Genomic DNA, 22,926 nt, shown 5'->3' with positions numbered 1-22,926 from the left:
GAAGTGTCTTTTCAGATGCTGTAACACCTACTACACCTGCCAGCTTTCCCTGTTATAGTAAGAGTTATTAACATCCCAGACAGCCTCCCCCTACAGCAATATTTCCTACTGTTCACTTCCAGTTTGATTCTTAATTCTTATTCAGTGCTGTAGCTGAGCAATTCCTTTGCCATTTTTCTGGTGTTTTGTTGTTGTTGGTTGTTTATTTGGCATTTTTCTTTTTACGTTTCACATTCCTTCTCATTTTCTTTCCATTCTCAATCCTTTTGCAGCTGTTTCTGTGAAGAAATTTTTTTATGGAGTCAGTTCCATGTAAAACCTCCACGCTATCCATACAATCATCTTTTGTTGGAAGAGCTCCTTCTAGGATGCTAATAAATACTCATTCTAATATTTAAAGTTCTGATTTGAAGTGCATTTGATGTGAAGGCAGATCTGCTTTGCTTCAATTTTGCTTTCAGAAAAAGGTCTCAGATCGTATGTTACACTAATTCTGCCCTGTAGTACATGTAAATTATTGATGAATTAAATCTAACCTATCACAAGGATAGCTGAAACACTGCTGGACAAATGAACCAGGTTTTTGCACAGTGTTGCAACGTGAAGATTGCAGCTGGCGATGGTTTGTGTTCCAGTGTTTGCAGGTCTCCACTATGGAACGCTATCTCTTCTCTTTGCCCCCTGTGTTTTCACATGTCATAAAATAGATCACTGTAGTGGTCAAACACAAACATACTAGTGTGTAATGCCGAGCTTTTAGAAAAAGCTTAATAGCCTTTTTATTTATTTATTCATTTATTTATTTATTCTCTTACACAGTTGACAGCGGAGCTGATTTTTCAGCGTGATAGGAAGTCTGTGATACCATTTGACGGTATTTGTGTTCTCTCCAGATGACCTGCTTTCAGAAGAATCTCTTCAAATGACCTGCCAACATTAACAGTCCCCATACTGCAAATTGCTTATTATTAATATTACTTAATTTTAGAGCGTGTATCACAAAATCATTAAAATGTAACATTTTCAAAGACTGGTTAATACTACTTCTACTGCTATGTCTGGAAGTACTCCTTTTGAATGTCAGAAAATTTACAACGAAAGCCTGTACATGAATAATGGATGGAACCTTAATTAAAGCTGATTTGTTTATTTTTGTATTTCAGGATGCAGAGTAGCGTGACAGTCATTAAACATCCCTAGTATGTTTCCATTTAAAACAAAAGCCTGAAGGCAATTATTTGCCATAATGCATACTAATAAAGAAATTCAATGACACAGTAAATAATTATTTGATTGCAAGAAAAATTCTCTAGCTTATATTTGTAGCAAATGATAGCATTCTCCATCTCTTCTGTAACAGTCCATGCAATTAGAACTTGCACGGCTGCTAGGGACAGTGTGTGAGGTTACAGAAGGGGACAGTGTGGCCATTTCTGACCAGTCCATGCACACCTGCCCTACTGGAGACATGGGCAAGTGTACACCATCTGCTGAATTTCCAGACCCTTATCAAAAGTGTCAACACAGGGAATCTTGTTTCCCTTTATGCAGCTTCCCTTATTGGCAAGTCACACTACAAGAGGAATCGTCTAACTTAATTCTGGTCCATAAAAACCATTTTATGTATCACTTATGTCTGAGTAGTTATATGCATGTGCTCTGTGATGTAAGTTGTGGGGAGCTGGGGGTTGGCCTCTTCTCACAGGTAACTAGCAATAGGACTAGAGGGAATGGCCTCAAGTTGTGCCAGGGGAGGTTCAGGTTGGAAATGAAGAGACATTTCTGCTCAGAAAGAGCAGTCAGGCACTGGGACGGGTTGCCCAGGGAGGTGGTGGAGTCACCATCCCTGGGGTTGTTCAAGGAAAGGTTGGACGTGGTGCTTGGGGACATGGTTTAATGGGTGACATTGGTAGTTGGACCAGATGATCTTGAAGGTCTTTTCCAGCCTTAATGATTCTGTGATCCTATGATGCATCAGGTCCTGAGCAGACAGTGCGTTGGCACTTCACTTCAGTGCATGCAGCAGGCTGGAGGCACAAAGCCAATGGGCAAGTCTTCAGATCGCGGCAGATACCGGACTCCCATTCAAGGTCATGCCATTTCCAATTTATTTTTTTAGTATTGCCTTCTGATAAATAGCCTGAGTTTAAATTACAAATACTTCCAAATGCTTTTGTTTCTCATCTATTTGCACATTCATGAAGTCCTACTGAAAAATGCGCATTGGGTTAACTCATATAATTAACCAATTACTATGATTATATATTTTATATTGTACAAGTAAATGTTTATAAATTTATCTGCACAGGAACAGTCCCTGGGTCCAATTATCCAAGGCTTTTGCTATTCTTAGATTGTATGCCTAGGGCAGACTCTCAACAGGATATAAAAATTTGGCTTAGCAACACAATCTGTAGTCTGTTCCTTAACATCGCTGCACCGCTATAGTTGCTCTCTTTTAGGCTGTCTTTTAGGTGTTTGAATAATTACCTCAGGACAATAGATGGCTACAGAAATGGGGTTTATAAGTGACTAAGTAATTAGTGAAAGCAAATCAAGGAAAGGATCAAATACTAGTAGCAGCACTTAAATTACAAATGCTGATAGTAGCTCTCAACATTGAGGAAATGAAGAATAAGGAGCAGGAAGACAGCCAGACAGCCACTGACTATAGTAAACCCAAATGCAAAAGGCAATAATCTCACCAGAACGCTAGCACTGTATCCTATCTGATTTGTGGAAATGAAAATTATTCAGTTAAAAGAACATTAATTATATTGACAGTGGTCAAATATATACCTGCATATGTATATGTCTGTACGTATATACGCAATTAGCTGAAAGAGTAATGAATTAAGCATCTGAAATTGTTCTAATATGTACCATTTTGTTTAGTGTCTTTGGCTTTCTCTGGAACTACCTGTTGAGGTGCATTGAGGCCCTTGTCTCACTTTGCCTACAGGTTTCTTTGGAGGAGCTCTCCAGGTCCAGCAGCACAGGCAGAACCACTGCCTGTATGGTTCTGCCTGCCCTGGCCTTTTGTGCCAGCATCGTGACCCAGTGGGTCTTTTATCCATATAAATCCATAATGTAACCATTAAATATTTTTAGTAAAATTCAGTTTGCTCTAGTGTAGTTCATCCCTCCTTTTCAATGCTTATATGAAGGAAAAAAAGATCTTCCCACATCAATAAGGACATGAAAAACATTAATTAACATTTTGGATGAAGGAAAAAAAACTGTAAAGAATGAATTGAGAGTATTTTGTACTCATAATGTTAACTAGATATCACCACAATTTTTACAAAAAATCAATTTATGTAAAGTATACATGGATAAATTTTCACTGGGCTCTGTATAAGGGAATTCATTTAATAAGGCCGCATCACTGAGGGCCACAGTATGGGGGCGTGCAGGGGAGTTCCTTCCTCAGAGGGAAGGAGAATATGGTAAGAGATGCTTGGACATCGGCTGATGCTTGGCAAATCTGCAATGCTGAGTCCTCATCCTTTCTCCATAGTTATTATTTGAAAAACATGAATTTATTTTACAGTGAGAAAGATAAATTTGCATTGCTCAACCTGAACAATACAGGATCTTCACAACGATGAACTGTGACCAAAGTTTCTGTTGCACCCAAGGAAGAACCAATTGGTTATGTTTTTTTTTTTTTTTTTTTTTTTTTTTTTTTTTTCCAGTTCCAGCAATTTGTACTGAATTATACTGCAAAATGAAAATGTTTATTGAAGGCCAAGGTGGTGATTTTTTCTGAGCAAGAGATGTCAAAACATAAGTGCAAAACAGTCCTAACATCCTTGGCGATCCTGTTACGATCAACCAAGCTGGGTAGAAAGATGAGGAGGAAAATCTAAGACCAAACAATGTCACCGGTTCCTCCACATATTCCCAGTTTTATTTATTATTTTATCATTATTTTAATTATACTTGTTTTCGAAGGGAGTTTTTTTAGGCTTGTTTTCAAATGTGTTGTTTTGTGTTTTGTGTTTTTTTTTTTTTTATTAACAGTGGTGCATGCCACAAAAGGTTGCAAAAGCGTTCTCATATAGATGCTGTGGGTCGATAATTTGACACAAAATTTTCACACCCAACCAGCCAGGAATTCACAATTTAGAGGAGAGGCAGCCTGGAGCGAAAACACCGATATTTTTCTTTTTATTTTCCTATTTTTTCCTCCCAACCCCCGGCCTGCGAGGGCCGGCTCCCTCTCCTCAGGCGGCCGCGCATGCGCGGGGCGGTCCCGTCCCGCTGTGGCAGCGCCGAGGGCGAGCGCAGGCCTCAAGGAGAAGGCCGGGGGGAGGGGGCGCCGCCGCCATGTTCCTCTGCGCTCCCCTGCGGGCCGCGGCCGCCCGCTCGGTAAGGGGGCGGCGTGATGGGGGGCGGCTCTGCCCCACACGGGGCTTTGGGGCAGCGCTGGGCCGGCCTGGGCCGTCGGGGGGGCACTCGGGGAAGGGCATCGCCCCCTCACGGGGTCGTCCCCGCCGGCTGGTGGCGGCCGGCGGGTTGTTGTGGGGTCGTGGGGCGCTGCGCTGTGTGGGGCTGGGGGTGAGGGGCTGGTTTCTGGCGTTGTTTTTCCATGCCGAGGACCGGCTACGCTGGCTGAAATCCTCCAGGCCCTGTCTGAAAAGCAAGGGTTAGCCTGCCTCGGCCTGGAGCTTGGGGCTGGGCTCTGGGAAGCAGAGCGGTGTCCTTAAAGCACTGGGGTCAGAGCGCGTCCCCTGCAAGCAGGCTGCCCCTCACAGCGGGACACCCTAAAATTAGGCACCCGGGGCTTACCGTGCTGACCCTGCACGGCCACAACTGTATGGGAGTGCACTAAACTTGCTTAGGATTTAGTAGGGTTAAGTCCATTGTCTGCAGGATTTCTGCTGTACTCGTGTGCCCTGCTTGCACTTTGAGTCCTTTGCCTGAATTTTACTTCTTGTCACGTTCACTGAGAAGCTGGCACACTGCTTTTTTTTTTTTTTTTTTTTTTTTTTTCAGATAAGCAGGGCCTGTAGTTGCCTGGTAGTTCGGTTTCGATCCCAGCTCTGACCCCATGCCTCTATTTTTGCTTGTTGGATGCCGATCCATTTGAGATCCAACAAATTTTATACACAAAGAGTTACAGAGGGCTGGTTTTTTAATCCTTCTCCTAGTTTAAGAGCTCTCAAAATTAGTCTAGAATTCAGTATTAATCTAATATTGATTTAAGATGAAATTTGTGCAAAATGTTTGCTTGTGACAAGATAATATCATAAGGTGACTTTAGTATTACTGGCCAGAATCTAGCATTCTCAATCTATTTTGGCATGACTGATTTAATGATAGACTATAGAAAATAGCTGAAAACAGCCTGCATACAGGTCTGTGTTCTCTTGATATTTCAGGTGCTTAATTTTTTGTCATCTTTTGTCGTGCTGTTCAGTTAGTTGAAAGCTGAAGGAACGCCTAAATGAGACGAACCTCAGTAGAAATGGTACCCTCAGCAAACTTTGGGAAGCACATATATTTTGGGATAGGCTGCACCGATGGGCTGAGGTCAACTGCATGAAGTTCAACAAGGCCAAGTGCCGGGTCCTGCACCTGGGGCGCAATAACCCCAAGCAGAGCTACAGGCTGGGAGAGAAATGGTTGGAGAGCTGCCAGGCAGAGAAGGACCTGGGAGTGATGGTGGACAGTCAGCTGAATATGAGCCAGCAGTGTGCTCAGGTGGCCAAGAAGGCCAACAGCATCCTGGCTTGTATCAGGAACAGTGTGACCAGCAGGGCTAGGGAGGTGATCGTCCCCCTGTACTCAGCTCTGGTGAGGCCGCACCTCGAGTACTGTGTTCAGTTTTGGGCCCCTCGCTACAAGAAGGACATCGAGGTGCTTGAGCGGGTGCAGAGAAGGGCGACAAAGCTGGTGAGGGGCCTGGAGAACAAGTCCTACAAGGAGCGGCTGAGGGAGCTGGGCTTGTTCAGCCTGGAGAAGAGGAGGCTCAGGGGTGACCTTATCGCTCTTTTTAGGTATCTCAAGGGAGGCTGTAGCGAGGTGGGGGTTGGCCTGTTCTCCTACGTGCCTGGTGACAGGACGAGGGGGAATGGGCTTAAGTTGAGCCAGGGGAGTTTTAGGTTAGATGTTAGGAAGAAGAACTTCACTGAAAGGGTTGTGAGGCACTGGAACAGGCTGCCCAGGGAAGTGGTGGAGTCACCATCCCTGGAAGTCTTCAAAAGACGTTTAGATGTAGAGCTTAGGGATATGGTTTAGTGGGGACTGCTAGCGTTAGGTCAGAGGTTGGACTCGATGATCTTGAGGTCTCTTCCAACCTAGAAATTCTGTGATTCTGTGATATGCTATAAAGTAACACCCTGCAAAATTCTTCATGAAATATTTAATGAGGATTTGTACTCGAGGCAGATTTAAGCTGTGTTAGCACATCACCAGTCTGAAGTTAAATCTTTTAACTCCCCTTAACGTACCTTGACCATTTCAGACAGTGTAGCTGTGCTCTCCTAATGGTATCCTAGAGCTCTTTGTATTCTTCTCAACACGATTTAAATTTAGTGATGAAAAAAGAATTAATGGTTTACAATTAGAAAAGAAATCAAGCTCATTCTGAAAACGGTTATACAAATTATAGACTGTTGATATATAATTATTATGGACTACATTATTTTGTTTGTAGATAAGACAAATCCGCTACTTCCATGGAACACCAGCATGCAGCTCCAGCGGAGGAGCCTTATTTGTGGTAAGTAATTTACCCTTCTGGAAAAGGGGCGTGTAACAAGAGTTTGGCATGTGAATTTTTTTAAATCTGCCTAAAGTTTCTGATGTGCAGAACTTTGCTGTGGAAGGCGAGTGGAAATCTTTTTACTAGAGTTGTGATAAGAGTACCAAAAGGTTTTATTTTGGTATTATTTCTTTATGTAATGAAAACTCCTGTAGTGGTGATATTAGCATTTGTGTGTGATTGTGTGAGATTTTGTTTAAATGTATTTCATTGCAAAACAGTTCTTGTTTCCTTTTCTTACTGTAGTTAATTTAATTTGTAATTGAAGCTTGTGATGCTTTTTGTGTTCCCGGTTTTTTGGCTTCTACAATTTGCCACAGCATTAACCATAGCTCTGGGTCTGGGTCTAGCTGTTTGCTAGCAGTTGAAAAATGCAGTTCTGGTTCATGCGCCATGACGTACAATAAGTTGAGTAGCAATTCATGATTGAGTCCATCAGGCATTATTGCAATACATAAAAACAGCAATAGTGATTGCATAAGTAAAAAAGCACTCAAGATTTAAACACCTAAAGCAGCTGTGCTGTCTACCTACGAAGAGAACCTGAAGCATCTCTGAGAAGTGTCCCATTCTGCTCCATTCAGTGCTTTATCTAGACTTCAGCCCAACAGCTGAGTAATTTGGCATTTTTCCACCATTTGGTGGAAATCAGCGCTCTTCTAGAGAATTGACCATTTTGTTGGAAGCAGGTGCTCAGCGTTTTTGGACAGACTTTTTTTTTTTTTTTTTTTGACTTTTTGCAGCTGCTGCTGTCTCCGCAGCTTTCCCGTTGGATGAAGCTAATGGGATTACAGTACATGCTTCGTGTAGTTTTCCAGCAACCTGAACAGGCATTGGTGATTTATGGAGTGAGAGCTGATGCTCAAGGAATACAGGAAACATGAGTGTAGGCTGACGAGTTAGGAAACTCCAAGAGTAGTTTGAGATTGGTGAAGACAGGCAAAAGGTGGCTTTGACACGCTAATGGATGGCGGTGTCAGGTAGATGAAGCTAGACAGCTTCGTAAATTCTCCAGGCGTTTTGCAAGACTTACATTATTGTTTCAGTGGCTTGCTGGAGCGAGGAGAATGAAAATAGCAAAAGGGAGCTAGAAAAGAAAAGCTGTGAGCTTTAGTGAGCTTCTTGTGATTTTTAGCTGTTTTATTTAATAGCATTGTTAAGTCCTCTTATTTTTATTCCCCAACAGAACTTCTGCTAGAAGAGCATAGGAAATTGTTTGTGGGGTGTTTTTTGTTTTTTGTTTTTTTTGGCAATGGGCTATTTGTTCTTTTATTAAGTTTTTATTGTTCGTACTCGCATGTAGAATATTTAAGGATATCATTTTAGAGACGATATACTAGAAATAACAGCTGCTCTAGATGCAGGGAGGGGGTAATAATTCAGTAAAATAAAATTATTTTCAAAAGAAATTGAGATCAAGTAGAAACATAACTAGCAAGTAACAGTAGAAGGCAAAATAGTAGCCTGAAATAAAGCAGGCGTGCAGATTTGAGAAGGAAAAGTTAAGTTATGGAAATACCATGAATCATGGATTATCAGAGCAGCAATGACCTACAGCAGATCTGTAAGGGAAAGAAATTAAAACTTGCAGGGTATTTCCAGTCACTTCTTTTTTCCTTCAATAGCCTCTTTTTAAGAACTTTCATTGATTTTTGGTAGAAAACCCTCTCCAACAATACATACGATGAGTGAAATCCTTTCTTTGGGTCAGACTAAAATAGAGGCAACTCTGTTCCTGAGAGCTGTTTTATGTTCTAGACAGTACAAGCAACACATTCATACTTGCTAAAAGACCAGTGTGTTCAAAGCAAATCAGTTACCATTCTGTAATTCCTGTTATTACAGGGAAAGTCATCCCAAGTGGAGAAGTACGTATTGATTGTAGGGTTTTTTTAGGCTTGGAACTAGGAAAGGGATATTTGTGCCCTTGAACTGACAGTGGTAGTAGTACTGACTGCTCCAGCGTATCGATGGGATGAGCAAAGGGAATCTCTCACTAGGACACCAGCTGTGATTAGAAGTTGTGTTTGACCTTTTGGTGTTTCTCTATTAAAATTTCTAAATCCAGGAATGGCTGTGAATCATCCACATTTTAAGTTGTGCACTGACAACAGTCGCTCACAACGTTAGTGACTTGCCACGTTCGGTCTTTCATGAAATCCTTCCCTACTTTCTAAGAAGGTAGCACCGAATGGCTTGGGTAGGAAGGGAGCTTAAAGATCACCTGGTTCCAGCCCCCCTGCCACGGGCAGGGACACCTCCCACTAGAACAGGGTGCTCAAAGCCCCATCCAGCCTGGCCTTCAAAGGTAGTGTGGAAACTGTAAAATCATCCTAGGTTGTTTGAGAGGATGATGAAAGTCAGAGAAGTAGGGTTCTTCCTTTAATTATTGGTTGTGGATGACTTTTAGCTTCAGCCCTTGAGTATAACTTGAATTTTTGTGTGCTCTTCCACTTTAATTTGAAACGTTCTCAGTTTGAAAATAGCATAAAGCTTGGACTCAAACTCAGCTATGAGTATGTCATAATGAGCTACTTTGAGATAACTGGAAGTTTTGTGCAGCAAGCTTTTGTGGGGGTAAGGGCTTTTATCAGAACTGAGATTTTATTGCAGTAACAATCACTTTCTTCAAGATTGCTACTTTCTTCAAGATTGTATTTTCTGAAAATAAAGATTAGAACTAATTTCAATTTGATGTTTTCCAAGAAAAACTTAGAAATATTATGATAAAATACCTGATTTTGGAAATTGGAATTTGGAAATTCTGCTTGTTCTGTTCTGATTCAGAATTGTATGTGAAACGTTGATATCTCTTACAAATTTATGAAATGTAAAAATTGGTTAATAATGTATGTTTAAATGTGGACATATTTATATAGAAAGTTTCTTGATAAGCTTTAAAATGTTTTTTATAGTTAAGGTCTCATGGGAAAACAAAAAAAAAATGGGCTATTGTTTTAGTCTTTTGTTGTTTGTTAAGGTATTAACTAAATATTAACTAGAGGACTCTTCATCTAGTTGTGATGAGTTTGACCATAATTGCCAAATTGTATCAGCTGTTACAAATGTCTGTTTTGTAAATAATACCAAGTTCTTGAAGAAATAATTACTTGAATAGGAAATAACAGGAATAAGTTGTCTTTTTTTTTTTTTTTTTTTTTTTTAAGAGTGATGAAATAATTACCAACATGTTTTATTACTTTCTGAGAGATGGTTAGTCGTTTATGATAGAGTACTATGACGTTTTTATCTGGAATGTATCAAATCAGTTTTATTCAAGCAACTCAACTGTAACTGTCTAATAAAATGCTTTACAACAGTAAATCTGTCTTGAATAATTCCCTGACAACCCTATTATTTCTCTTACTTTTCTTGAAGCACAGAGATAGTCCCGAAAATAATCCAGATACTCCCTTTGAGTTCACACCTGAGAACAAAAAGGTACGCAGATAAAATAAAATCCACCATAAGCATGCAAGCTTTGTCTTTAGCTCAGTACTGATGTTTTTCTTCTTTTTCCTTTAAAAAGCGAATAGAAGCAATCATAAACAATTACCCAGGGGGACACAAGTCTGCAGCTGTGATGGCAGTACTAGATCTGGCTCAAAGACAGCATGGATGGTTGCCCATTTCAGCTATGAACAAGGTATTTAGTGCTAACTTATTTTGCAAGCATATTTTTTTTAAATCTAACTCTTAATAGTACAATATTAGCACTTTTACCAAAGTGGACTAATGCAGGAATTTACATGTAGCACAGAACTGTGAGTATTCACTATGAGACTACATTTTTTTTTTTTTAAAAAAAAAAAAAAAAAAAAAAAAAGGGAAAACTATTGCAGGAACCTTGCCTCTGTTTGTGTAATATTAGCCCACTGCTAGCAGCTACAGGCTGAACAAAACAAAGACAACGTGGGCCTTAGTTAGGCAGGCTCCTCCCAGAATCATCCTGGAAGTAGGAGTAAACTTGAAAGACTTTGTTCACTGCTTAATTTGGGGGAAAGAAAAAAGATGATGATGTTTTACTCTTCTCCTGTACCTCAGTAGCACTACACACATGGCCAGGATCGTACTTAATCTCTGGGCCTGTAACGATTTCCACAAAGCACGTGGCAACGTAGTGGGTACAGTGAGTATTTCGTAATGCCTCGTAGCAAGTGTCCTTAAGACTGGTTTCTTATCAAGTTACTGATTAAAATGTTTCAAAATAAGCAAACAGCTACGTTGCTCCAAAGTGATAGGTTGCACGACAGAAATCAAGTACCAAGAAATTTGCACCTCAGTTTTTCTATTCATACAACTTAATCTCGCATTTTGTGTTGCAAACTGGCATTATCGGTTTTAAAGTGAAGTGTTTCAAATTCAATCAAGATAAACTAAAAGCAGGATTGTGAGGATTATAGAAGTTACTGAGTAAGAGTAAAGTGCATGCTTAGAAACAGTGGTAGACATCGTATAAAACTGCAAATAATGTAGGATAAAGCCTCAAATCTCCATTAACGCCAAATGAGAAAAGTCTTTTTATGCTTACTTGGAAAGTGATATGTTTTAAATGACCTTAAGATTTTTAAGCAAGCAAATATTTTCTGTGGCTTGTTATTTGCCTGCTGCTATAGGTACTGGAATACAGAACAGCCACGCTTTTGCAAGCTGTCAGTTCTCAACCTGAGCAGTGTGCCAGGTTAGTGAGGTCAGGGGTACTTCCACCAGAACTGACTGTGTGGAGATTGTGCATCACTGTATTTATAAGCTGGGATGCCGATCTGCAGGTGTAGTAGTGGTGGTTTTAGGGCCAGCCCTGGTACGTCACGGGACCCAAGAAAGCCTGCTGTACCTGAATGAGGGGGGCGTAGCACCAGCCTGGATTGCTCCCTTTGCCAGAAGGCTGAAGTGGGTTAGCGTGGGCGGATTCGTACGAGTCTGTTCATTCATGCAGCAAGAGTGCAAGCAGAGTATGAGCTGGAGCTAATAATGAAAGCTGGGACCCAGCTGACTTCTTGAAACTAGCTTGTGTGTGATGCTGGAGGAGGATTGACTGCAGCTCCTCGCTGTGCTAATCCTTGGCTTAGTTGAGCTTGTGTTCAAACAAGGTCAACTCCAGTCAGAGTAACTCGAGTGGTTTTTCTTAGCACTTCAATAGCTACACTTTGAAATCCATCCCCTTCTTCCTGTGTATCTGGAGTACCTAAGCCTCATAGTGCAGATACAGGACAGGTGACTTGACTGAGATGATTTCTGAAATATATTTACTGGTGCCCTGTGAGAACTCAATACAGTGTCTTCTTTTCCGCTTATTATAGGTTGCTGAAGTTTTAGAAATGCCTCCCATGAGAGTGTACGAAGTAGCGACCTTCTATACCATGTATAACCGTAAGCCTGTTGGGAAATACCATATCCAGGTCTGCACTACCACGCCTTGCATGCTGCGGGACTCTGATAGCATTTTAGAAGCCATCAAGAAGAAGCTTGGTATGATACAAATTTTTAATATGTTTTTGTTTTTTCTTCTTCCTCCCTGGTTTAGTGATGAATTATTTTCTAACTGAAATAAAATCCTTTATATGATGGAGACAGTGCAGAAATACTTCTCATTTAGAGTTCTCATTTAGAGTGAGGTCACTGTAGGATTTTGAAAATAAGGACTACCAAGTCCAAATATTTCAGTACAGTAGAACAAAAGTCAGGAGTGTCATTTAGTGGTCTTAAAGTGATCTTAAAGGCAATTTGCTAGGAAATGAATTATTCTAATATAGCGCTTAATTTGAAATCCAAGAGTTATCCCATATACAGGAGAGGACTCTGAATGTCATGTCACTTCTTTATATGTAAAATAAGATTTTTAAGGTATACGCTATACAAAATTATTAGTGAGGCTTTTTCTCCTTAAATAAGGTGACTTGTAAATTTCTCATGGGAAAAGTCAGTTGAGAGTTCTGCATCGTGTGAGATGTAAGGAGAACTCACCGCTTTTGTGTACTTTTTCTCTGCTTTTCTCCTTGTTGTGTTATGAGGAGAAGAGGGTAAGGTCAACAACTAACTTTTCCCATCCTATGCAGTCACGTTATGCTGACCTTTCAGAAAAACGACAGTGATAAGGGCTAAGACCAGTTGTTTATAATCTTGCTTCCCTCATGCTCCATTGTCTGGAAAAGGCATTTTTAGATTCAGCTTGTCCTGGTTTTGTTGCTGCAAAGATGGCTTGATTTTAATTCAAACTTAGTTTGAGAAGTCAAAGGAAAAGCAACTGTTTCCTGGAATTAAGAGTGTTTGTGTAGATCGTACTGAGACACAGGCCTCGCTTAAACTTTTACTAATTTTTGCCCCTGTTAACTATGGGGGGAAATTGCATCTTAGCCTTTATCCTTCCACAGAATGTTCTGGCAAGCTAAGACTCTGAGATGTTATTTTGGCTAACCTGCCCTCTGGGGGAGGTCTGTATCTTTTTTGGTTATATCACTAGAGCAGTAACACGTCATGGAAGCTAAGCATGCGTATGATGGGGTTGTTCAGGAAATAAGCTCTTGTGGAGGAACTTGGAAGCTGTTTGCAATTTCGGACCAACACTCCTAATACTTGGCTCTTGGTTAATTTGGGGATTCAGTACTTAACACTGATTATTAACGCATTTAATATCAACATAGGAGAGCTGTATTTTCTAAATTTTTCTATTACGTTATACTGATTCCTAAAAATGTTCCTGAGTAGAGCTTTTCTGAGAAGTGTCATTTCATGGTTATTTTTCAACAAATCAAAACTAAATCAGGTCTTCAAAATGTATCCAAAGACTAACTTCACAGTCTTAGACTCGTTTAAGAGGATTTAACTGTACAAATGTTTTTACGGCCAAAATACATGTAATGAGGAAATTATGGAGTAATTACAGTATTGTTTATTAATCTTGATCCATAACCACTGCTGAACCTAATATTCTTTTATTTTTTTTAGGTATAAAAGTTGGGGAGACAACACCTGATAAACTCTTCACATTGATTGAAGTGGAATGTCTGGGTGCTTGTGTAAATGCACCGATGGTACAAATAAATGACAACTATTATGTAAGTATTTTTAAGAAACTAGATTTCTTTGAGCTATCTGAATCTTCATTCTTTCTGATTGTGAATTTTTGGTCAGTTACTCAAATCGCTGTTGGCAGGGATAGCTTAGAACATATTTTACTTTCTCGGCCTCTTCCTGAAACACTTCATCTGTACGATAATGTATTGATGTCCTGGTCTCTGTAAGAACACACATTGTAAATGCTCTCGTTTTCATTTGGAGGTGATGAGATCATGGATAGAGATTCTCATGGAAGTGGTGTTTTGGCATATCCATACGGTACAATGAGCAGTTTCACAGGTGGCTTTCAGATTGAGAAAGAATGCTTTTTTCCTTTAGATTTTTTTTTGAACTCTGCATCATTGCCTTTTTGAGGTTGCAGTAGTTCTCAGTCTCTCCTTTTCTCATTTAATGAGCAAGTTAAGATGATGCATTATCTGCTCAAAGTCAGCTTGCTTTAATTACCAGGTTTTGCCTTTCCATACAGTAGCACTGAACTACCTCCCCTAAATAAATACGTTCAGTAGGTGTTCTGCTTTGGGCTTTGTTTCAGAGGTGTGCTTTGTCATTTGAAGTAATGCAGACAGTTCGTAATCTGGAAGCACAAACAGCCTGGTTTTGTCATTTAGTAGTATATAATGGAAAAGAAGAAGAAAATGTACAGCATGGGGTTCTATAGACACTGTGGAGAAAGTCCAAAAAGCAGCAGACCGTGATGGTATAGAGTAAAATATTATTTCTATTGTGTTTTTTCCCCCCCAAATAAAAACTTAGGAAGTTTCAGTCCTCTTCACTACATCAATGTGTTATCTGTATAAAAAACTTTACAAGAAGCTGGTAATTTTTGACTTTCTGGCTTAAAAATAGAAATGACTGAAATGCTGCAACATTATTTAGGAAGTCTCTTCTTAATACTCATTAGCTGGAAGTGAGTGATTGTGCTGAAGAATTGCTGAGTCCTTGGCTCAGGGCTTAATTCTTGTGTAGTCCAGGTTTGATCTATGATGAAAAGAATGATGGAAAGCACGTTCAGAATTTTCCTTTCTCTGCATTTGTGAAGAATGCAGCAATGGCCACACCTTGTTCTGGGTGCCTGTTTGAACCCAGTGCTAGGCTCTTCAGTTCTTCATATGGAAGTCTTCCCTTACCAGCTACTTCTTCAAAGCCTTACGTAGTGGTTTTGGATGACGTGTCACTGATACTATAATAGTTATTCCTACTCTTCTACTAAAACCACTATTCCTAATGCAAAAAATAAAAAACAACAAAAAAGTGTGCTTTCTTCATCTGTTGCATGATCCCTTCTGAGCAGAGAGAAATACTGGGAGTATGTTATTGATGTAGTAGCAGTCTTTTGCTAAGCTATCACAGAATGTGGTAGGTAGGTTGAAACATTCTTTGCAGTGTATTAGTATCAGATTATTAATTTCAGCAGTATGGATTTTGGTCACAGCTTGTTCCTAGTTCACGTTTGCCTTCATTTATTTTGACTAACCTGAACAGCATCAACTTGTGTGTTGCAACCTTCCTAACCAGCTTCCTGAAACCATTTAATGTAGACTTGCAGTATAGAATTCTTCTAACAGCATTTCGTTATCTTCTACGTAGAAAAAGCACAATTTTTCTGCTTCAGTCTGTTTCTAACGCAGTTTTCACCCACAGTCATTTAATTTGCTTAACAGCCTTCTAAGTGTTGTTTTTTTACTGTCCTTTTAAAAATGGCTTTTTCACTTGCCTGAATTTCTTTCGATTTTCCTTTGCTAGAAATTGTACTGTAGTCAAAAAGGTACTAGCTGTAGCTTAAAGACTTTTTTTCTTTTTAAAATCATAATTGTCAAGGGGATTAGTGCCTTGTCTTTTGTGCTTCATATTTCATGTAAATACAGCATCTTAGTATGAGACTCTTTGTATGAGAGTCATAAGTGGTATCTGAAGTTGTAAAAGTTGGTGTTACCCACTGTCACATTCTCATTTATTCTTGAGTTTTGTCCATGGCCATGATTGTGACTGAGAACATGGAAATACTCTTGAAAAAGGAGAATGCTTTGAAAATCAAGTTCTTCTCAATGCAGTCATTTCCTTGTTTGGCTTCTCTTTTTTCTGTATAAAACTGGAATCAGAGGCACGACAGTGTATTTGGAAAGCCCATAACTATGAATTAGTTTAAAGTTAGTGCAGCTGTTAACTTAAAATATACAGTACTGCTAGTGTAATGCTGTCTTAACTTGCTTGATGAGCTCTGAAAGTTTCCTGAGGGAAATACTGCAGCCTGTGGAAGAGAAAGGGAACTTAAGAATGGTATCAAGAAGCAAAACCTGTGGCATAGTAAGGAGAAGGGAACAAGATAATACAGAATTCATATATTTTTCATTTCATTGTGCTGTTGCATTTTTTGATAGTGGCCTGCCTATAAATCTGGAATTTCAATCAAACGGGTACTCAGTAAGCTTTTAAAACCACATTAAAACAGTCAGTTGGAAAGTATGGTCTAGCTTAACACTATTTTTGAACTTTCAGACTTTTGAATTATGGCTCGCTTGGCTGCCATCAGCCCAAAGAATTCATGCATTGGAATAAATGCAGTCTTCAAATACCATCTAAAACTTATTTTAAAACTATCTTGTGATGCTATCACAATCTGATTTACTTATTCTTTTTTAAGAATTGTTCTCCTGTACTGCACCCACTAGCTTGCTAAGGAATTTGAAGCCACAAACCCAAGTGATTGATGACTAGGGTGAACATAGTTAGCTTTAACATCATTTCTGCAACTATATGTAAATTAGAGATTTTATTACTAAAATTACATTAGGCTTTTTAATTTTCCTTATTTAAAATGGTACATGTATGTCAATAACAGGATCAAAATTACCTGTGCTAGGATCCCCGTTTAGATGGCCACACATCTGATAATTGTAAATGCTGCAGTTAGCATAATTGCTGACTTTTTTTTTTTTTTTTTTTTTTTTTTTTTTTTTTTTTTTAGGAGGATTTGACACCCAAAGATATCGAAGAGATAATCGATGAGCTAAAGGCCGGCAAAGTTCCCAAACCTGGCCCAAGGTATGCTGTATTTGTATGATAATGTGCAGCTACTTGAAGGCTTCTCCTTTTGAGGAAGGAAATTGTAATTCCTATTACAACTCTAGGAGTTCACAACATGCAGCTAAACCGTGTTAATTAATTTACTGAACAGCATGGTATTTATCCAGTGCCTTTCTATTTATTCAAAGCCGGAAAGAACTGAGTAGAGAAATTTCATGTTCCTGATGACTACAGGACCGTGAAATGGGAAAATCACAGCTTCATTTGGCTCAGTATCTAACAGGTGAATGATGTCACCTGTTTTTTACATGTTGATTTCATGTAAATCAACAGTACCTGTTTGGGGGGAAGTTTGTGAAACGTTTATTTCTGAACTGTTATCACCTGTTACTTCCCATTGTTCTTTGTTAATTCAAATATACCAATGGGTGTGTGAATGGCGTAATTAATTACTATCATTTGATTGTAGTGTGTTATCTCTTCCTATTTTTTTCAGAATAAGAGAACGATGTTAAAAGCTAGTTTCTGAGTGCAGGGATACATCTCTAGCAGAAACATGACTAATACAATTGGAATGTTGCCTTTAGTATTGGTGGTATCAACATCACTTTTGTTTGGTCTGCCTTTAAATAGGTGAATAAAAAACCCTAACAGTTACATCTTGCATTTGAGTTATGAAGCTGTTTGTTGTTATTTGAATTTGAAAGCCTTTTAATTAACGGGTGGCATCCCACATTTCTGAAGGATGAATACATGAATGAAACAAGTGGCTTCAGCCTCGAGGCAGTTTTGTTAAGGTCTTCTATCCAGTGATTAAACATCGGTTATAACAGTACCAGCAACGAATAAATCTGCTGTCATTTTTCAGGAGTGGACGTTTTTCTTGTGAGCCAGCTGGTGGCCTTACATCTCTGACCGAACCACCGAAAGGACCGGGTTTTGGAGTTCGAGCTGACCTCTAAGGATGCCTCTAAAGATCTTTGTAATATATGCTAAACTGTCTGAAAATAATAAAGTAACTTTAATCTCAGTAAAATGATTTATGTTTTAATACTTTAAAATGAAGGGAAGCAATAGGAATTAGAGTGTTTAGCTTACTGTGGTCTAAACTACAGTAAAACCTAATCATGATTCAGATTATAAAAAAAGTGGACAAAAGTGATTCTGTAGATTGTAAAGTGTCTATTTGTGATCATTGGTAGATAAAAAGATGCAATTTTAATCTATCACTGAAAATTCTTTTAGCTATTTCTGACTAAAGGGTCTTTAAAGAGGCAACAAACCTAACTAAATTTCAAGTCTGGCTAATGCCCAAGGAACAAAGTGAAAGCAGATTCTGAAAACTTTACTGCACGTTACTTTTAACGGCAATTTAAACCAAACAAAAACAGGAAAGGTCCTCCTGTTCTTTTGAAATTGGTGATTCTTCTCATGTCTGACTCTGCCTATTATCATTCAGGAAGAGCGTGAAAACTGTCTTTTTGCCATGTTACAGAAAAAAAACAAGTAGTAGTAGTAATACTCTACTAAAAGAATGAGCAACAAGAAACCACTTCCTCTACAAATTTATTTAACACAGCCAAAGTATGCAGTTGGAGGGGGGAGGGGAGCTAGAGTATACCAGAACGGTTTAATACATGGCTAAGTGTAATATGTGGAACTGTGATTCACAGACCCTTCTTTGATATTACTCCTGTGTATTGGTTAATTCTAAGAAAATCTAAAAGTGTGAAATTGAAGTATTTCTCCTTTAAAAAAAAATAATAAAGTGACTGCTTATTGACAGTCGGCACATGTGCTTGTAAATCTGGAAGATGCATTTTTATAATATAAAAATATTACAAGTAATATTCAAAGTTGCTTTAAAATGTTAGGAAACGAATGTGTCCATCACTGGGACCATATAAAAATCATGGGAGTTGTCTGCCTCTTCTAAAATATCTCATGGTACTACATACTTATTACTAATGTGATTGATGGAGCTTATTTGCATTATTTATACTGCATTCTTTATTGAATTTGTTTTGTTTTGACATTCTGATTAACAGCACTTCCCGAAGCTGTTCTCCCTTTCCTGAGCTAAGTTTTATGTCTACAGCTGTCCCTGCATAATCCTAACCTCATGTAGCCTGTTCATGCCCTACCTTCCTTTCATAGGCTCTGTGATGTAGTTGCACCAGTAGTAGTGTGTATATTACTTGTGTGCAAGACTTGATATCCTCACTACATTACTAAGCTTATAAAATATTGAAATTGCATACGAATGGAAAAGTAAGTTTGATAAATACAGATAAAAGTCGTTAAGTGGTCACTCAGTAAGCATTAAAAATCCTGCGTGCAACTGATACAGGGCACTGTATCTGAGAAAGTAGTACGTGGATTGAAGATTGCTTAAGTGAAAGTTGCTGAATGCTCTTCTAAAAGGTTACTGGAGTGTTTGTAATGATTACACTCCTGTAGCAGGCCAGGCGTCCTTCCAGTACTTCCATAGTAACATAGAATGAGGAAATAGCATGCTACGTCTTGACGCAGAGACAATTTTTATGTACCAGTCTGTAGCTAAACTCCTTGCTCCACTGTAACGACGTGGTATTTCATTTCAAGCAAGGTTACCTTTTGAAGTACACACTGAAGAGAACTGCAATGTTTTTATGTGGTATGGAGCTATCCTGTGTTAACAATTACTATTCATGTGTTTGCTTGCAGCTGTGAAACTGATAAGCAGCACAATTGGTTTGAAGGGAAAGGGAGTTTTAGCCCTGCTTAGTTTCCTACCTACAACGTTTGGAACTTTTCTAAAGAAGTATCTAAAAACAAAGCTCTGCAATGCCTGACTCCTCCCATCCGTAAAGGTGGACAGGGTGATTTGTTTGCCTTGTTTCAGTTGTCTCCTCAGTTTGTTCTGTCTTAGAAGAAAATGTTTTGATGTCCATCTCATGGCCATCAACGCTGTCCAACCGGTGGTGGTTTTTTCCTTTGGTAAAGATGGAATAAAGTTAGGAGTAATGGGAAACTCCACTAGATGCCCAATGATGCATTTGTTGTCGGAAAGGATTTCCATGTCCTCCGTGAACTGCTAGAAAAATGTTACCTGGAACTGCTCTGTCAAGAAGGAAGCAGCCCTGACGTTCAGTTCTGTCCGTACGGTGCATGAAGTGGGCCCACTGACTGATCTGATGGTCAGTGCCATCCCTGCCTTCCCGAGGCTTGCACGTGTGCTTTCACCAGCGTCATATTTTGCAACTTCTTGGAATAAAGTCCCTATCTTTAGATACTTTTTTTCCTGCAGTTTGAGATTGTCAGTCACTCAGTTACTAGATGAAGTTCAGCAGTGACAGAGCTGAACCAGCTGCTGTGCGTGCTTATCTTGCTAAGACCAGTGTAGCTCACACAGCTGATGGCACGAGATGTTTCACTAGCGAAGGTGGCTCACAGCAAGTACTACAAAAGTGAGCACAAAACAGCTATGAGGGAGCTTTGCAGCAGTGCTGTGTAAAAAGGAGGGACTCCTGGAGACAAGGGGAAGATGTTAACGTAGGGTTAGCGGTCAACAAGTGTTGCTTTTTAAGAGTCCGAACTAGAGTTCTCCCAAGAGGCTTAAGGAACTGGATTTTCTTTAGTTACTGATGTTATTGTCAACTCTTAGCATCTGCTGCAGAAGATATAAATTGTTTCCGTGTTATCTCAGCTGCTGTTTGTGAACACCTACCAACAGAGACAGGGATCCTGGAACTGCCTGCGCTGATGTACAAGGATGGGAACGCAGCATTACAGCACCGCACTGCACCTGCAGCCCGTCATGGTTAGGGGGTGAATCATCAGCATCTGCCCTGTTAAGCACTGTGAGAAGAACAAATATTCTGCCTTGGGAAACACTTCTCTTTCCTCCTCTTCAACCTGCTCGCCACCTCAAGCGATGACCTCTGGGGTTGGCTGGATGTAAAAGGAGGTGAAGTAGATGCGGCTCCCTTCGTCATGCGGTCACTGGTGCCTGCGCACCTGCTCCTGGGCAGCCGACAGCATGCAAGGTATGCTGATGGAGTCAAAGGGGAATGGCAGCAGTTGCTTTGCAGAAGAAATGAGCTGTACCCTGATTTCTGCAAAAAACTTTGGGAAGCAAATTAGACATGTTTACCCAAACCACGCGATGCACAGCATGGGGGTATTCAAGATGTGTGATGTCCATCTCTACTTGTGGTGAACCTTGTCCACGGAATACCTACTCTTCATCAAAATAAGGTATTATGTGTAGCGTATGGAACAGAAAAGAGGTTAGCACCCATTTTTTATCCACCTTATTTATTCCAGCATCTCTGACCATTAAAGATGGTGGGTGTGAGGCACAGCACATGCCTTTGTTTCTATAAAGGGGAACACCACAGCACTTTCAATTCTTTTTTTTTTAAACATAGAAACACGTTTGTTTTGTTTTGTTTTGTTATGTTTTGCTAAACCCTGTGGACTGATTACTGAAACAAGGGTAATATTTTAAGTCATCCACCAAAGCAGTAAGTGTCAGAGTATTTCTAATTGAACGGAAGCAAATGCTTCGTTGTCCCAATATCCTTTAAATGGGAAGAATTGATGCTTCTGGCTTGGTAAACGCCGAGGGATTGTTGCTTTATTCGCAGTAACAGGTGAAAGCGGGGCAGCAGGAGCCCCACCGCCTGCAGGGCTTTGTTCCACCGCCCCCTCAGCGCTCTGACCCTCAGGAGCACCCTGGGGGGCGCCGCCTGAAGCCCCCCCCGGGCCCAAAACCCACGCAGACACGCCGTTAAAGCCACGCTGTGTATTTATTTTAACCACCAGGCGCCGACCCCTTTCTGAACAGCGCCAGCGCCGCTTTGCTCCCGCAGCCCCTCCCCCCCAACTCTCCCCTCAGGGCCGGCCCGCGTCCCGCCGCGCATGCGCAGCGCCGGCCGTTAAAACTCACTGCGCCATCACCGCCGGAACCCCCCCCCGGGGAGGGGGCGGGGGCGGCGGGAGGAGGGGGCTGCGCCCGCCGGGGGAACGGAGCATGGGGGGGGGGGGGCAACGGAGCCCGGAGGGGGTTAACGGGCATGGGGGTTAACGGGGATGGGGTCAGCCCGCTGCTGCTGCTTCCAGAAAGTTCGGGCGGCCGGCAGGGAGCGTGCGCGCCGCTCGCCCCTTCCCTCCCCTCCCCTCCCCTCCCCGCCTCCCTCCTCTAGGCGCGGCTATGAGGGGAGGGGAAGGGGGGGGGGAGCGGGGCGGGGCGGCAACGGCAGCGGGGGGAGGCGGCGGGGCGGCGGCGTTCAAACCCCGCCGGCCACCGGAGACGAGATACCGAGGGACGGACAGACAGACGGGACGGACAGGCAGACAGACAGACGGACCTGGGGGGGGACGCGGCAGGGAGGCGCCCCGAGCGGTGCTGCTGGGCGAGGGGGAGGTAAGGAGCCGGCCCGCGGGGGGAGCCATGGCCGCCGCTGTCACCGCCCGCCCGCACGGCGGCTCGGCGGGGAGGCGGCTGCTCGCCGGGATGGCCTCGCCTCCTTCCCTTCTCTTCCCTTCTTTTCCTTCCCTTCCCTTTCCTTCCCTTCCCTTCCCTCAGCACCCAGCGGCCGCCAGGTGCCGGGCGGCGCAGGTGGAGCTCGGCAACAAAGGAAGGGCGGCGGGGCGGGCACCGGCAGGGGGCTGACACGAAACATACGGATTTCAGCCCGTTTTATAACACAATATCCCCTTTTATTCCGCCCCACTCCGCCTTATCCCCTTTTATTCCACCCCTCTCCGCCTCATCCCATTTTATTCCACCCTCCTCCCCCTTATCCCCTTCCATTCCACCCCATTTTACTCCACCTCACCCCATTTCATCCCATTTCATCCCCCATTACCCCCATTTCATCCCATTTTATCCCCCTTCCTTCCTTCCTTCCTTCCCACCTCCCCGGTGCGACCCGGCTGTGTGGTGTGTGGCAGCTGTCACCTGCCCTCCCCGCACCTTTGTTTTGGGGGATGAGGCGGGGAACCTCTATTTGACCACCTCTGGACGGCCCCACAGTTTATGGGATAAAGCAGCGTGGAGGGCGAGC

The 22,926-nt window shown here is 41.4% G+C and overlaps 2 protein-coding genes and 1 long non-coding RNA gene across 9 annotated transcripts in view; all 3 read left to right on the top strand.

Annotated features, from left to right (window-relative positions):
* Positions 1 to 1,248, top strand: part of LOC311431083 — a 35,280-nt gene extending 34,032 nt beyond the window's left edge. The window contains exon 4 of the long non-coding RNA XR_014689229.1: positions 820 to 1,248. This is a non-coding gene — a long non-coding RNA (uncharacterized lncRNA). The remainder of the gene's footprint in view (positions 1 to 819) is intronic.
* A 2,974-nt stretch (positions 1,249 to 4,222) lies between these two features.
* NDUFV2 (NADH:ubiquinone oxidoreductase core subunit V2) lies at positions 4,223 to 17,903 on the top strand. Its single transcript, XM_084508289.1, has 8 exons — positions 4,223 to 4,374; positions 6,665 to 6,730; positions 10,151 to 10,213; positions 10,302 to 10,418; positions 12,073 to 12,241; positions 13,718 to 13,827; positions 16,815 to 16,891; positions 17,742 to 17,903. The coding sequence occupies exons 1-8, from the start codon at positions 4,333 to 4,335 to the stop codon at positions 17,833 to 17,835; spliced, it is 738 nt and encodes a 245-aa protein (XP_084364415.1). The 5' UTR covers positions 4,223 to 4,332; the 3' UTR covers positions 17,836 to 17,903.
* A 3,039-nt stretch (positions 17,904 to 20,942) lies between these two features.
* ANKRD12 (ankyrin repeat domain 12) overlaps positions 20,943 to 22,926 on the top strand; it is a 65,845-nt gene continuing 63,861 nt past the window's right edge. For 6 of the 7 annotated variants that reach the window (XM_084508273.1, XM_084508274.1, XM_084508269.1 and 3 more), the window contains exon 1: positions 21,649 to 22,283. The gene's annotated coding sequence lies outside the window, so the exon portion shown is untranslated. Of the gene's footprint in view, positions 21,113 to 21,648; positions 22,284 to 22,926 lie in introns of those variants that run through there. The other variant, XM_084508271.1, reaches the window with a different exon arrangement.

Source organism: Aythya ferina (genome assembly GCF_964211825.1).
Source record: "Aythya ferina genome assembly, chromosome: 2".
Lineage (NCBI taxonomy): Eukaryota > Metazoa > Chordata > Aves > Anseriformes > Anatidae > Aythya > Aythya ferina.
The sequence above is the reverse complement of the archived record's forward strand: the minus strand, read 5'-3'. Positions and strand labels throughout refer to the sequence as shown.